Source organism: Cygnus atratus, chromosome 7, assembly GCF_013377495.2.
Source record: "Cygnus atratus isolate AKBS03 ecotype Queensland, Australia chromosome 7, CAtr_DNAZoo_HiC_assembly, whole genome shotgun sequence".
NCBI lineage: Eukaryota > Metazoa > Chordata > Aves > Anseriformes > Anatidae > Cygnus > Cygnus atratus.
The window spans coordinates 8,742,863-8,759,306 of record NC_066368.1 but is presented as its reverse complement, the minus strand read 5'-3'; the positions used below and the strand labels follow the sequence as shown (position 1 = coordinate 8,759,306).

Sequence of the window (16,444 nt, the reverse complement as noted above, 5' to 3'; positions counted from 1 at the left end):
GAGAAGATCAGAGTTGTTCGAAGTGAACAGAAGCACAATTTGATCCTACCAAGCATTATGGAGGATTTCCATAGTTATTGTCAGAGACAATTGAAAAAAGCAGGCCCTTTGTAAAATAACTCCACGTAGATTTTAAGTGAAAATTGTTTAAAAACTGAAGAAACAAAACCACACGAGCAGACTCCATGAGCTCAATTTGCAGAAATGAATGCTATTCATTAAGAAAAGTCTAATGATCTGCTTTGTCATCATGCATTAAATAAGGTGCAAATTCAATTTCCTGTCCTGTTTTTTCTTTCTTGCACTTCTAAGCTTCATAGAATAATGGTACTGTTCTCATGCAGGTAAAGATTCATATAATCTCTATTTCTTAAGACATGATGGATTTCGTGTTTAAGGGCATAAAGGAATTTGACAGTGTATCAGTTTATATTTATCATTTACATCTAAACAAATACACAAAAATCTGTTTCAGGGTAGGGGGTGGGGTTTATTTCCTTTTTTTTTTTTTTGCCTAAGAGCTTAAAAAAAATCCTATCTTGATAAAAACAAGGTTCATGTTCCTGTTATAGTTTCAAGTTTCCACATTTCAAACGAATGAAGTATTTCTCTACCTTTGTTTCATTCCTCTTATCAACACTGCTCTTGATGGCATACCCTTCAGTTCCATGAGTCATTTAAGGAATAAATATACATCAAAGTACGTATCAACAGAAGACAAGTTGAGATTGGTAAATCTCAGAAGCCATGTTTAGGCGCTACCATTACAGAAAGATTCCCAGGCGCTATTAAGAACCTGCACACAGCATTTTGCAAAAGCTGTAAAGGAGACCATGATAACTTTTTGTCACACTCCTGCCGCTGTAGATTTTCTTTGCCATAGGCTGACAACAGACACGTTTTGAGAACTATTCGGAACCGTGGCCAGTGCTCCCAGTGGTTCTGGAATCTTCTCATTTCAACAGACTGATTTTAGAAACAACGCTGGTAAGTCAGAAGAGCTTTACCTATACAAAACAAATACAGGTGAACTGCTTCATTAGCTATTCACCACCTTGGCTGGAAGAAAGGTTGAGCAGCTAAAACACTTCCTGAGCAAGAGATGGAAATGCATTTCTCCCCTCCTCCCCTAACTAGGTCTGGGATCCCCATGACAAGCATTCCCTCCAGCCTCCAGCCAGGCCTTTCACCTGTTGCCTTGAAAAACCTTGACGCTCTGTTTTGAGCATCCTGCCTGCACGACTACTTAGTGCCAACTGTCTTTATGACACAAATATTTCCCAGTGGAGTACCTTGAAACATCTAAGCATTTAATGCAAGCATTCATTGAGCAGAAACCACTAGCAATGACTGAGTTTCCGATGAGCTCAGAGTTTTAATTTAATCAACTTCCCAATCAAAGCCATGGCACTGCCTTAAGTGTTACTCAGTCAGCACTCTTCGGTTTTCTGCTTAACACTGAAGATACAAGCACCAGTCCTGCACAGGAGAAACCTTCCTGTCTGAGCCTGACGTGCATGTATTTCAGTCTTTCTGGCACTCTAACAGGCAATAGCTAGCAACCAAGCTCAACGGCAAGTAAACAACCACCATATATGTGACAACGTGACAGCTTTCCAAGTAAGATATCACTATTTTGTGCACCAGGATGGAAACAATGGCAAGAATCATTCAGCCATTTAAAACACCTTTCGCATTAGACTAAGCACTAGGTGGAGATCAAAGTCATGTACGGGTCTGTGGGAAATGAACCTTGAAGAAAATGCAGTCAGTGGAAAAATGTCAAAGTTTAGCCTGGGATTGCCTGGCTCCACCTACTTGGATGAGAGATTTCTAAAACAATGAGCAAAACAAGGATGTAAGAACATAACAAAATCCCTAAACTTATGAAGAAGCCAGGCAAATGAACTTGGTAACTCTTGTGGGACCCTTCCAACTCAGGATATTCTATGATTCTGCAAAGGATACATTGACAACCAACCCAAGTGACTTTCCCTATGCTCTTAAGGATGCTATGTGCTACTCACCAAGCACCTGTAAAGCATCCTGCTGGCCTCCTGTCTTCAAAGGGATCCAGTCGCTTATTAAAATTGACATAGCATCTGTCAGCTTTCGTAAACATCAGCCAAGAAGTGCAATTAGCTTCATTTCCTGTCAAACGTTTGGTCTCCGAAAGGGACCTCAGGCCCAACCAAACTGACATCAGCATTCCTTGTCCCCTTCCATGGGACTTTCTACCGTGGATAAATGATGCAGAGTTGCTGCAGCTGTTTGAGATAATGAGCCAGGATCCAACAGTCATGACCATCCAAACCAGGATGTTATAAACTTTCTGTTCTCTTTGTATACTGCTGCAAAAGCATTTCCAGTTCATATTTCCCAGTGCTTTCTATTTTAATGACCAGAAATACCCTTTTGTTTAAATGAAAGCTGAGGCACTCAGGTTTTAGAAAAAAAAATAAATGAAAATACAAAAACTCAGAAAGACTTAATGACATTGAAGGCTGTTTCTGTAAGTAAGCTGAGGAGAGGATTTCACAAGCAGGCAGGCAGAACCACAGTGTCTGCAGAGTTCTTATATAAAGGCATCTCTGGTTCAGTGATTCATAGCTTCGAGGGACCTTGTGCCATTTCCTGATGCTCAGGAAGGAACACTTTGTATCCACCAGCCACCTTACCTGGTCCACTGCTCAGCGTCTGAGCAGTATTTGTGGAAATGCAGATCTCTCTGCACTGTCTATCTGCTACAAGAGAATCCTCATGTTTAGACTTGCCATGCACTGACACTGACCTATTAATAGCTCCAACCGCCCCGCAGTCACATTGCAGCCTCCTCCTGCCACCACCGAAGGAATCTGACGACAGATCAAAGGTCAAAGAACTAATGATTTAAACTACATTCCAGCCTGTTGATACAGTGTCTGCTTACGTGACCCTAACTGCTTTCCTGTCCTTCAAGGGAGGAATATCCAGTTCAAAGTCAAAGATTACAGAGCATCCCAAAATCTAAACTTAGGAGCCCTCCCCTGTTAAGCTCTTTGAACTACAGATGACAGAACCTTGTAAAAGTCCTCCCGTAGACAAAACAGACGTGTGCCTGGAACCTGAACATGCCATAAAGGATGCTGGAAGCGCATATTCATGTAGGCTTTCCTAAACAATCCTCAAAAACATCCAACTCAAAAGAAGAGAGTTAGCATATCTGTTCTGTAATTAAGAAACCATCTTACACTAATTTCTAGCAATGTTTTAACAGAAGCTACAAGTTGCTTCTCCATGGGAGACCTGGGCTTGTGGAATGCTTCCTGAATGCCAAGACTTGGCTTTGTCTCATAATTAGCAGGAGTACTAGCTGGTAATTGCCATTTGATATCTGACACTGCTATTGCATGTAGAACGTTCAAACACAGTGAAACATTTCCACAGCCCAGTCAAATTGCGGACATTTATGACATTTAGTAAGGACTAGAAAACTTGAGGACACTACCCATATCCACACAGCAGGATTACTCATTTATGAGGTGGTTGGTTTTTTGTTTTTTCATTGTTTAGACTCTACTACATGTAAGCTTTGTTTTCCGATTTATATTCAACACCAAGAATAGGGACACTGTCCACTATCTGAAATGCCCCTAATATTACATTACCTTGGTAAGGGAACGCAGCCTGTCTCTCTACATGAGCCAAAAATCAAGCACTGTAAACTTTTACTTGTTACTAGCAAAGCTTAAAGCTGATTTTGTTGTTTTGGCTGTATTGAAACCAGCATTTCCCTCTAACCCAAAAGATGAATCACAGGCTTATTATTAAGTCTCATTATAGCAATTTTGCTAGCATCAAAGTTTCCCCTCCTAGTATTTGCAATAGGGTAAAATGAGCTGTAATCTACTGCCAATGACAAAAAAAATCAATTCCTATCAGATCACAACTTAAACTCATATTAAAATCTCTGCTAGTGCACAATGTAATTTATGCTCTGATTCCATGCACGTTTACATAAGTAACAGACGTTGCAGTGTATAGTCTTAGTTTTCCAAATAAGTTATTCATGTGCATGAAAGTTTACAAAAATTTTTTTTTTACTTCTTTATATGCCACTAATTCATTCTTGTTATTAAAAGACATGAAGTAAAAAAATGAGATCTCAAGCACAGTCTCCTCTCCCTCCAACCTTCACATCTCAGCCTCCCTCCTTTCCACCTGCTGCTTCCATTGCCAGGTAACCATTAACACTTTGGTTACAGAGTGGTGTACTCTTGGTAATATATAAACTAAAACCTGTTTATTACAATTAGAGATTAATGCACGAGGCAAAACAGAATCCAATTAAACCTCTATTTGTAACACAGAACGGTAATTCCTTAGCAAGGTGAGTGACTTTGTTATAACACTGCAAAATGCAACTGCTCTGCATAGTGCTGCTGGAGTTATACTCCTAAACGCCTCTTACCGCCCCCTGTCCATCATTCCCTTGTTAACTCCAGCTCCAAGTCAGCTGCTGGCTGCCTGAGATTCCTTGCCTATCAGGAGTCCTGAGGAGCTCGCCTTCTGGGGCACAAGGCACACCATTTTCAGCTCTGTTCTTTTATCAGCTCTTATGCGGAGCTACAAATAGAACCAGCCAGCCTTGCTGGGCAGATAGGACAAAGCGGCGGTATGCGTTTGGTTCTCAGTGGGCACGGAATAACTGCTAGCTACCCCTTATCTTGGGGGCATGTAAACACACTGATTGGTAGAGGTTTTCCTTGCCGCCTTTGTCAGGGAGCAGTTTTACTGTCTCTCTTTACCGGGACTGATTCCAGAGATGGACACAGCACCAGACTACTGGGCATGAGAACCGCCTGATCACGTTATGGGACATGGAGCACGTCCTGGGCTGGCCAGCACAGCACGGAGGTTTAAGCCCCTGTTTCCTGCAGTGTAGCACCCATCGCTGACACACACGGCGAGCAGACACAGTGTGCCTACATGCCTCTGACACAACCTAGGAAGCAGGATTATGATCATATCAAACCTGCTTAACAGCAACAACGAAAAGGAATCCCATATACAGCAGACTAAAAATGGTCACACTGAAACCCTGCTACAGTACAACTACTGTGACAGCTTTATGAGGAAATGCATTTTTTCCTCATCTTCACTAGACTATCAGAATAAGTCTAGAAGTAAAAGCCTAAACATTTTCAGCAGGTTTTTCTGTCACATTTTCTGTCTGTTCAGTCATATGAGCTTGTTCAAGGCTTTCACACTGTAAATCTATGAGTTGAAGTTTCAAGAGCAAATATTGCTATGCATAAAGGAGAAAGACACTAAACCACCTGTAGACGCAAATTCTGCTCTCAGTATCAGTTGTTTCCTCTGGCTAACAGCAAACTGCGTAAAGCGAGAGGGTCTAACTCTACCTTCTGTAGAGGAGCCACGTTAAATTAAAAGCCCATTAGACTAAGAGGAAAAATGCTTACTCTAGCGTCTGTGTCCCACTTGTATGAACCATATGGTCAGACAATATGCAATATGAGTAAATTACTATACAGTTTAAACAAAAAAAAATGTATTCACTTAAATATGAGAGGTCAACAACAAACAAGCTCTGAAGCTCAGGTAAAAGCTTCAAAACAGAACTTGGAGCTACTGCCTCCACATGCCCCTTTTCTTCCTCTAAGTGAAAGAGGCAAACACAAAAAAGACAACACTCACTTGCTGGCAAACCCAATTAATAAGGCATAGACTGAATGTGAGTTAGTGGGAGCCTTAGAGGTAGTAGGAGACCAAAATGGAAATCAAGGCCACCAAAAAAAAAAAGTGGAGGCTGGAAAAAGAAGAAGAGGCCTAGCAGTACTGAGAGACCAGGAAAAAAAAATTGAGACAGAATTAGTGGGTCACCAAAATCAAGTGTGAGAACATTTTGAGTCTCCTAGTAGTGGTAAGTTTCCTCCTCATGAATCAAATATCCAATATAATCTTTATTTTCAATTACACTCTAAATGTTTGCACATTGAATTTGTTCTGTGTAGTGTTGATCACCTTGCTGCTTGTATGTGGGTGATTCAGCCCTTTTACTACTCATTCTTTACCTTCCCCACCCACAAACCCTTGACATATTGAACAAGAGGAATAGCCTGCAGATCGCAGGAAGCTTTATGTCTCATAACTGCTTCAAGGTACATTTTCATAAATTGACTCATTTCTAACAGGTGAACATCAAGGTCTTACCTTTGCAGGTGAAGCATTTGATGTGAAAGTGTCTGGCCTGAACACGGAGTACTTCACCTTTACATGGCTCTCCACATTTATGGCAGTGGATGACTGGCTTTTCTGATGGGTGGTGAGGCTCTTGAGGATGGGCCACTGTAAAGCAAACAAATATGATTTAAAGCTAAAGAATTTCTGCTATACATAAATCTGTATTCCCAGTCACTTCTCATCACAAGTTTATCCAATCACATTTCACACTCAAAAAAGTCACAACCATTTAAAAAATATATAGTCTTTTCATAAAACAGTAGTTAAAGCCACCCATATCTACTATCTCTCTCCACTGAGGCTGCCATGGACACGTGAAGATGAGGAAAAATTCCCTCCACAGTTTTGACACCACAAAATGTTTCAGAGTCCATAAGCTTTTCTTTCCAAGAACATGAATGTATGTAATTCATTCAACAAACACACAAGGCAAAAAAACCTGGACTATTTTAATACAAAAATAAAGAATACAATCCAAGAAAAAGAATGAAGGGAAAGCAGTTCCAAGTCATGTTTTGGGATAAAAAAGATGAATGAGGTAGCTTGACTTTGCATGCAAATGGCTACAATAAAACTACAACCGTCTCGACTTTGCTTTAGTACATACCGGGAAAGCATATCTGTAGAGAATAGAAGCCAAGTTTATTTGTTTCTTGCAGAAACAACTATCTCATGCAAATTAGAGATATTATGAGTAGACAGAAATGCCCAAAGCATATGCAATATAGTCAGGGTGACAAAATTCCAGGTACTGGGAAATGATCGGCAATCCCACAGCCCTTAGCAGAGCTTGGGCAGGAACAGGAAAGGTTTGTGTCAGCTTTGTTGTATATTTCATTACGGTAATAAAAGTTTTATTGCTCCACATTTGGCTTCCGTAAACCAATGTTTAACTTTTTCTTCAGATGTACCTTGTGTCAGCCTGGGGCTCCAACAGCAATGCGCGGGTGTAAGGTAGAACAAAAAGTGTGTCTCAGCTGGACTGTATGAAGTGGAAAGTGTTATCCAGAATGTTCCCAAACAAAACTATGTTCCCTCAAATCCCCCTTCTAAATCCCATTTTAGCAGCTGTCCTAATGGTGCTCCCAAAGTACTGATACTTATCAGAACATTGTCGAGATAATGTGCATCTCTTCACCCCGGTCTCTCTCTTCCTGCCATTCCTGCCCTGCGTTTCTTGGACTGACTGCTGATATACCCATATCATCTTCACTGGCACTGGCAATCATATTGATTATTTTAGCTCAGCACTTTCTGGAGCTCTCTTTTCCTTTCCTGACCAGCTCCTGACATCTCCCCAGCCAGGATAATGCTTTTTTTCCAGGTTAGTGCTTACACAGCAACAGAACACATACCTTGTTCATATTTGCTGTACCACTTTCCTCTCCTTTCTCAATGAATTTCTACAAAAGAAACCTATCGCTTCATGAAGTTCTTCTACATTACTGTCCTTTATAAATGCCTTTGTGAAGAAATATGTTGCTATAACTGTGTGAGATGTAGTAAGTACAAGATTAATAATAAAAAAATGACTTAAGGGGAGTAATAGCATGCAGAATAGAGAAGAAAACATATTTCAAGCAATAATTTCTGCTGTAAATTCAGCCAAACTAACATGGCAGCTGCTGTTTTGTTTTCCCCCCAATCCCCTAAAAGCCTTCAAAGCAAATGGCTGAATTCTTCTACTCAAATACCAAGTTGTGAATACCTCCTCTTCTGGTAGCCTCACTTCAATTATTTTCCTCGATTCAATCCAGAATCAGAGCACAGTTGGCAATGCCGACCAATGTTTTAATTAGCAGTTCCATCTAAATAAGATCCCAGTAAATGCCTTGCCTTGAGTGAACCTCATTTAATAGGCTGCAATACAAAATTATTTCTGGAACAGAAGTTATTATTCTTCCAAACAAGACTATTGACGATTAACTTGTAACCAAGGAAACACACAGTTTATGCAATAAGAAGGAAAAAAAAAAAAAAAACACACCAAAAAACAGAGAGAGACAAGCAGGGGGCTAGCAAAGGAAATTATTATGAGGAAAATTCCCTTTCTGATCCAGACAGCCCAAGGTGGGCCTGGAGCCAACTGAAGAAAAGGTATCAGAGCAGATTTTTTAAAGTTGCTCAAAGGAGGAACTGAACTGAGAATTTGGGCACATGTTATCTAGGACTCGCACAGTGCCGAATGAAATCCATACCTGCAATGTTCTGCTCACAAACTCGTGTGGAGGACACCCTAGCACACCCTGCATGCCAGCACTCAAACCTTCTGGTATTGATCTGAAAGACAAGTTTTTGCTCTTTATTGGGAATAAGTAAATGTTTTCAAGACTGGTCCAACGATGCAACTTCAAGTTCTGCCTTTACAGCCCTTCAATGAATACAAATGCTGTTAGTTGCTATTTCCAGACCGATCTCTTTAGTGAAGCTAATTACGTTGCTTGTCTTACTGGCCTCAAATTGGAAATGTAGGTCAAGATTTGAGTAATTGACTTGTTCTCTTGCAAGGAATTGCTTGCAAGCTTTTTTCTCTGGACATATGCAACACACAGAAGGCAGAGTTGACCCTTTATAGGCATCAGTGCCTACGAGCGAGACAGGCATCAGAACAGGGAGTTAAAGAAATACTAATACCTTTAAAAGCAATTTATTTTAAGTGTTCCTGACTGAAGTCCAACCAGCTTACTGGCCATATAAATTGTGAGCTGCTTTGGGTCTGAAAACTCAGCCAGAAATTAAGAGAGGTGCTGGGAGCTTGGGATTCTTCAGCTTGGATCATGGTGGCAGGCCAGACCATCCAAATCTGAAGCAGGTCACATTCTGCTGCTCAGAAGTCTTAACTACCTTAGTGAATACTTATGTAAAAACAGATAAAAATAAGTTTTATCTAGAAGGAAACAAGTATTTTCTTTCCATTTACAGTAGCTAGGAGCAAACCTGCACAATCTGTTTTAGCACACTATGCAGTTTTCTCAGGTTACTCTAAAATGGCTTTCTTTCCAATTTAAAAGAACATAAACTAATAATTTTGAAGGAGAAATGCTCCCAGAGCAACACATTCTTGGCTCAGTACAGGGGTTCACAGTTGTCTTTGTATCATAAGCTGCATATTTTCTGCATGGGTGTGGAAATGTAAGTCAGGTGTTTACCAGCTCTAGCATACTGGTGTGCACTGGTACTTGCCTACCTACAGGCCATGTCGGATGAATTCAAGATGCAATTTTCTGTCTCTTTGGCCCGACCAGCGTAACACGGCACAGGGATCCGTTAGTACAAGATTAAACACTGTGAACTTGTCTACCTCACATCAGGAAGGCGCAGATGCCTACTAATAGAAGGGATCATTTTAAACATATGTTTTTCTGTCAAAAGTACAAAAATACCGAGGCTACTAACACATTTTTGTTTTTATTTTTATTTTTAAAACTGGCTCTAGCTGAACTAGTGCAATGTCCATACCTGAACAAACCCCAAGGGATGCTGGAAGCAGGCATATGGGGCAAATGGGTGTGAGCGTTTCTTTGAATATTTCATTTTATTTTTTATTCCTTCAGCACTTTTCAGGAATAACTCCGAAAGCTACAATACCTATAGATTTCTAAGCTGTATCACTCTTTCTAATTTTGCACAGCCTAATTACAAGAGATCATCAATAAAACTGTCCCAAAGTTTCAAGTTGCTTTTTAGCAGTTTTTGCTTGCGATGCAGCTGTGCCCTGCCTGGACTTTTTATTTTTATCTTTATTAATGAAAAAGAAATCTCTGAGCAGAGAGGTACACAACTTTTCAAGACAAGCTAGGCTGAGACTTCCACTTTTGCTTACAAGACCAGCTTAAATGAATAATTAATGGATAATTAATGCTTTCTTCAGCTCACTTGGGTTTCCAATAAGACAGATCAATGGCCTATTAAACATTCCATTTACCCAGAGTAACAAGTATGGACATCTGGGAAGTCTGGATTACTTTATTTCTTCCTTAAGGAAAGAAACAGAAAAACAACAAAACCTCAGTTTTCTGAGGAATTTTCTTACACTAATCTTGCTTTGTGCTAATCTCACTCCATAGACTTATCAGCATAATTTGTGTCATCCCTTGTGAATCATGCCATGTTGATTTCATTACATTTAGCAACTTCACTATATTGATGTAAATTCAAAGCAACTCCACCAGCTTGAGAGTGCTCATTTCCGTATTTTACCAAAACATCTCCATATAATCCCAGATTTCCAAAGAAAAAGCAACAATTAAAAAAGGAGATAGAAGAGACCATTAACAACCCCATGTTCATGACAAGCCTGAAGTACTTTCTGAACAAAATTAGGGAATTGATTTTCTGTGCAAAGTTTAAATCTGCCGTGTCAGTGCTGCTTTATGTAGAGCAGATCATTGTGCAAAGGTTTAATAGCAATTAAACATCTTGCTGCCTCAGCCAGAAAAAGAACCTCAGCACCAAGTCCTTCTGAAATGGAAATTACAGAAGAGTAACAATTGTTGAATTAAAGAAAACAAGACAAATAAATACTGCGGCCTCCCTTTCTGATGATTCTCTCCCTGAGCTTGACCTGAGCGCAGAGCTGTTGGGAAACCAGACGAGCTAAGTGACTCTGAGCTGCAGATTCTGCTGGCAAGACTCCACGGCTCTGCTGCAAGCCACAAAACACTTCGTTTTTTTATTGGAAGTCAGAAAGAAGCTTCTGGGAAACGCCTTGCTATGAGCATGCTGCAAAGCCGAGGTTACAGCAAAATATGCTGGCTTCACTTCTGCTCTTAACTGAAGCAAAAAGCAGCTTCGTCTAAATTTAAACATGAAGAGGATATGGGCTAGTGTTGTCTAAAAGGTGACTTTTTTAGTTTTCACATTTGCATGCCTACCTTCGCAGATAAATGCGGAGTTATGCTCAGTCATTCTGACCGTGTTGTAGCAGCTGGGACTTTTCACTTCCTGCTAGGATATACAATTTTTATGACTTCTGGCTCCGCAGCCTCTGGGCTGCACAACACTGAGAACATCCTGCACCCAGAGCAGCGCAGGTGAGGAGACCTTCAGGATTTCACAGCTGTGCCCTTCATATCTTACGAGTGGCCTAATACAGACAGCAAGCTCAGAAATGCTAACTGTGGCAAAAGCTGCTCTGGGAGGAAAGGCACCACAGAGGCACGTTCAAGAGGCAGGCCTGCCATACCACCTACTCCCTGTGCTCTCGTAGTGAAGACAGGAGGCCAGCACAGAGGAGCCTTGAGGAGCTACTGAAATACCTGTTAAAAACAAGGGTGACAAATACAGTATCGTTTTGCTTCTCTGCAGATCTTGGTCTTGAATCTTAAGTCTGAGAACCCCACCAGCTGAGGTGACCAAATACTGACCAAGACTGAAAGCAACCCCAGAGCTGCCAGGAGCAGACAGAGAAGGCACTGCAGTCGCTAGCTGCAGGCATGGGACAGGGATCGTGGGGAACTGCGGGACACCCTGGCAGGAGGCACTCCCTGCAGAGACAGCAGCGAGCTGCATGCCCACACACATAGGAAAAAGCCTAAGGCAAAATCCTAGACTGCAGCTTGCTTACACTGTTGCCATTCAAATTGTACCTAGAGAATCATATTTTAAAACTGTCTTCCTGGAAATTTGTCTTAAAGCTTTTCTACCAGTCTACATATAACCAGAGAAGCTACCTTTAAAGGGGGAAAAACATCTTAAACTCCTATTTGCCATATTTTTAGATGCTTTCTGACATTTTCCACAGAAGTATTATTTTCCTATTCCAATTAGCCTGCTACTTAAAACAGAGAAGACCTAAGAAAAACTGACACTTTACCTCTGTATCCTGTTATCACCATAACATTTGCTTCCTCAGCCACAGTTTATCAGCTAGAACAAAATACACCAAAGGTATCTCTCCTCAAAATAGCATCTCATGGCCAGCCGTGGGCCTGACTACAACACAGTAACGAACAGATGACTCTCTCTTCACCCCCTGCACCCCTCAGCTTGGCAGGTAACAACTAAAGCTTTTTCACAACACACTATGCAGAAAGTAAGACACCAAATCACAGCACTTGTCCAGCCTAGAAATAGGTTGCATTGCTAACCTGAGAGATTCTTTAAAAGCCAAAATAAGCTATAATGGCATTAATGAGTGGAACTAGTTAACTAGGATGAGAGGCTGGGAGAATTCACAAGAACAACAGTTGAGAAAACATTCTAAGTAAAAATATCAAACTCGTAATTTACATGAAAATAGCATGTGAAGATTTTCTTACCAGAAACCACTTTTTAAAAAGACAAAACATACCATTTTAAAATAAGAAAGTTGGTATTTAGGTACTTCCCTAAACATTCATAAGTATGCAAACTGCATAGGTAGAGCTGATGCCACCCAAAGAATGAAATAGAAGATTTACAGACAAATGCCAGTAATGTCCTAGAACATTAACAACTGCAACTTGGAATCAAAGAGAGAACAGTCCACTGCTACTTAAAAACAAAAAATTGGAAGTTCATGCCCCACACATGCATACGTATAAAAACAGTGAAAGTATCACTGATACCGTTCTCGATACGAAAGCATCGGAGCCTGTGTGACATTCTCTAAGCCAGCTGTAGTACTGCCTTCATTTGCTGGGCAACAATAAATTTCACCTCCTCTGTCCACATGTGTTTGCCTTGGTCACTTGCCTCAAGTTTGCAACAGTGAACACAGAGCAGGTTTTGTAGCATGGTCTATACTGCAGAAACAAAGAGACTTGACAAAATCATTCTGCTTGTATTTGTTACATTATAGCATATATGACAACCCACGTTTAAGAAAAAATAATCCTTTCCCAGAGTAGTTAATGTAGTAGTAGTTAATGAACAGCTTGTTATTTATGATCAAGTGCTGTTTTAAGCTCAAAAAAGAAAAAGCAGTAGGCAGTTTTAAACCCATTTTCAGTAATGAAAAGGCACTAATCTTACAATGAAGAATGCAGCAAGCTAAGACTTGCTGTGAAACACGATGTTGAAACAAATGTTGACTAAGCTAAGCCAGTCTTTGAATTAAAAATTACATTATTCAACATGATTGTTAACAGATGGGTTACCGGATAGGTAGTTAGCAAAGCAAAGGGCAGAAGCATTAAGTGATTATAGTCAGCCATATTTCTGTATCAGTACAGAGTAATTTTTCACAAAAATAGATCATGATACAAATTGCATGATAAAGAGATAGTGAACCCAGACTGCCTAATCTAATGTTCTGAGAATACCTTTATTTTTTATCTTCCTCACTTCAGCAAAAGTTCTCTGCATTTGCTCATACAACCAACTTACTAAAGGACAGAACTTGAAGATAATCAATTCACCCTTCAAATCTCCTTACCAAAGGGTTGGAGGATCACGGTAAGCATATGTTTCTCACATCTAACATCTGCAAGTTCATAACACAGCAACTGTATTGGCCTGGGAAGTGGTTAAATAATTTTGTTCTGTATATGCCTTCAACACATTGTACACAAAAAGATCGAGCCATCTCAAAAATGTCTTTTTTTTTTTTCTTCCTCTAGCATAGGATGGGGTAATTAGAAATTCAAGAGCTCCTCAGAGTACTCTGAGCAACTATCTCATATACATCATTTGATGTCTGCACCAAAATTTTACTCAAAACAATTAATAAATAGAAGTGTCAAATCATTCACTGCAAGTCCTCAAGGATCCTCAAGGCTGCACAAAGCAAATTGCTGAAGTTAGCAGAAAAAGCAATGGCTTTTCCCAAACAGCAGGGAAATTCCATCTTACTGATGAACAGCGTTTACCTGTGACAGAACTCAAACATCAAACAGGCCTCTGAGCTAGCTTAATGCAATCTACTTATAGATTTTAGGGGACCCCTGCATAAGGACCTACTGTTACTGCAGTCTGATGTTTGAATGAAAAATGGGGAAAAGCCTGCACAGAAATAGGGCTGTCACAAAGACCTTTCAAAACAAAATCTGTAGTAAAGTGTCCCTCAGCTACCACCAGCAATCTTCCCACCACAGGTTTCCTACGAGGCCCTTTGCAGAGACCTGTGCTCAGCCATCATTCCTCTGGTTAGCACTTCAGGTTGTGGGTAGAAAGCAGGCTCTGAAATCCATCAATGCTGCTTCAAGGTGTCTTCAGAAAAAAACAAACACACACTTTGAATAAACTGGTCATTTACTGACTCTTGTTTGATGTAGTAGTAATAAAAGATAACCCTCATTGTTCTGCAAGGCTGTGTTTCTATTGAATTACTTCTTTAATGTGGTATTATTTTAAGATCCTAAACTAACACCAAGTTCCACAATTCTGCCATGTAGATTATATTAACATCTGTGACATCAACCTGGTGCTAACAGCGCTGGGAATTAGGGAATGAATTAGCGAGCTACCCTGGTGACACTGTTTACAGAACCATGCCTATTAGGCTCTTGTACAGCAGAAATTCAGCAACATTTTCACTTCTGAACAGGCATTACTTTGTTCGACCCTTATGCTAGCACTTGCTCCTCAGTTTGCAGCTTTGAGAAGATTCCTCTGCTTTCCACCTTCTGTTTTCCTGTCAATATATAATTTGAAACAGCAAATAACATATGTCCCTGTGCTATACAAGGCACATATAATTTCTGGGTGTATAGTACTTTATGATTAGCCCATATGAAAGCTAGCATTATTTCTCTCACTGTCACCTCCTACACAAAGTGCAGCTAACTTACACCACAAAAATCATTGCCATTAATGAAATACATGACTTTGCTGCAAATGGAGTCCAACTTTGAGACAACACCAAAGCACTTACTTAGCTTTAAATCCCAGTGATTCAGTTAGACTCACAGAGATACTTTGCTGAACAGAATAAGCTTAAGACAAAGCCTAAGTGTTCTTCTCAGCCAGATCCCCAGTGAGCCTGAAAGCTATCCAGGCTCAGCGAAGGCAAGGATTAATCATCCTTTTGGGGATACCGACTGTTCTCTAGGTGGAAACCCATGTTTGTTACAAATAATCCTTTTTAAATTAGTTATGGATTGCCCCCAGAAACAACAAAATCCTGTTCTCTGGTTTGTCCCACCCAAAGGACACAGCACATTTTGATTAATGGAACTTGGTGTTTTCCCCCACTATGCACTCATTTATCACAAAAAGGACCGATTCTCCTATGGTGGCAGGCCCAATTACCATCCTATCCCAACCTACAAGGTCTTTCCTACCACACGAGGACACTCAGCGGGAGGCCCGACTCAGAAAGGCCCACGGGCTGTGGTGGAGCCCCGGCGGAGTGCCAGGGTATGACCAAAGGGGCACCCAAAGGCCAAGAGCTCACCTGGCCCTGGGGCTCCCTCGCCTCGCCAAAGGCACCGCGTGGGGCCTGGGGACAGGAGGCCTGGAAGGGGGAAGGAGAGAAGCCAAGGTGTGTTTGTCTACGCGTGGGTTTGTTTGCTCTTATTTTTCAATAGCAGAATCGGTAATTAGAAGTTTGTTAATTGGCAACAAATTGAACTGATCGAAACTCCCCAACTCAAAACTGATTTGTGGGCCGTTGGCTCTCCCTTTATCTCTTCTTGAAGGAGGAATGGTTTAACTGCCTCCACCGCTACCTGAACCATGAACTCTGTGTTCTCAGAGTTAATGACTAAAGCCACGAAGCCCTCCCCTCCACCAGCATCAACGGCAAAAGTTCTCCCACTTCTCAGTACGAAATAGCTGCCACTGGATCTTCAGGGACCGCCTGCTGCAGGCAGCTGGGACGTGAGGAATGCATGGAATGGCGCTGCAGCCATGGGGCCTGGTGGGACTGCATGGCCTGACTCGGGACTTGAATATTCATGCCCCGGTGTGAACTAAGTGCTATTAAAAAATATGCAAAAACTGCAGCATACACGCAGTGCCTGAACTGGCATCTCTTTGGTTATTTTTGTTTCTCTCAGTATCAGTGCTGCACACCAGAACTGCAACTTGAAATCGAGTATTCGAAATAAATTTGGAAAGAGAAAGTAGAGAAGAAGAAACACCATAAGTTTGCCAACAAAAACATAATTCTTTTACAATCATTTTGTCTTAAAAAGCAATAAGATGTTTATAAGATATTTCACATACCATCGGATTTTTGTTTCAAGTGGTAGTAGTTAAAATCCAAGACTAATATTTCTTTGTGATAGCTGTGAAAAGCAAAAGAAACTCTCTGCTCCAAAGGCCCCTAATACAAATA

At 40.8% G+C, this 16,444-nt stretch overlaps 1 protein-coding gene across 3 annotated transcripts in view; it reads right to left on the bottom strand.

Moving 5' to 3' along the window:
• ABLIM1 (actin binding LIM protein 1) overlaps positions 1 to 16,444 on the bottom strand; it is a 189,900-nt gene that overhangs the window by 97,141 nt on the left and 76,315 nt on the right. For all 3 annotated transcript variants that reach the window (XR_007708546.1, XR_007708547.1, XM_050711882.1), the window contains exon 2: positions 6,214 to 6,348. Coding sequence is in view for 1 of the 3 variants with exons in the window: in XM_050711882.1 (XP_050567839.1) it covers positions 6,214 to 6,348 (135 nt within the window). In the remaining 2 variants the exon portion in view is untranslated. The remainder of the gene's footprint in view (positions 1 to 6,213; positions 6,349 to 16,444) is intronic.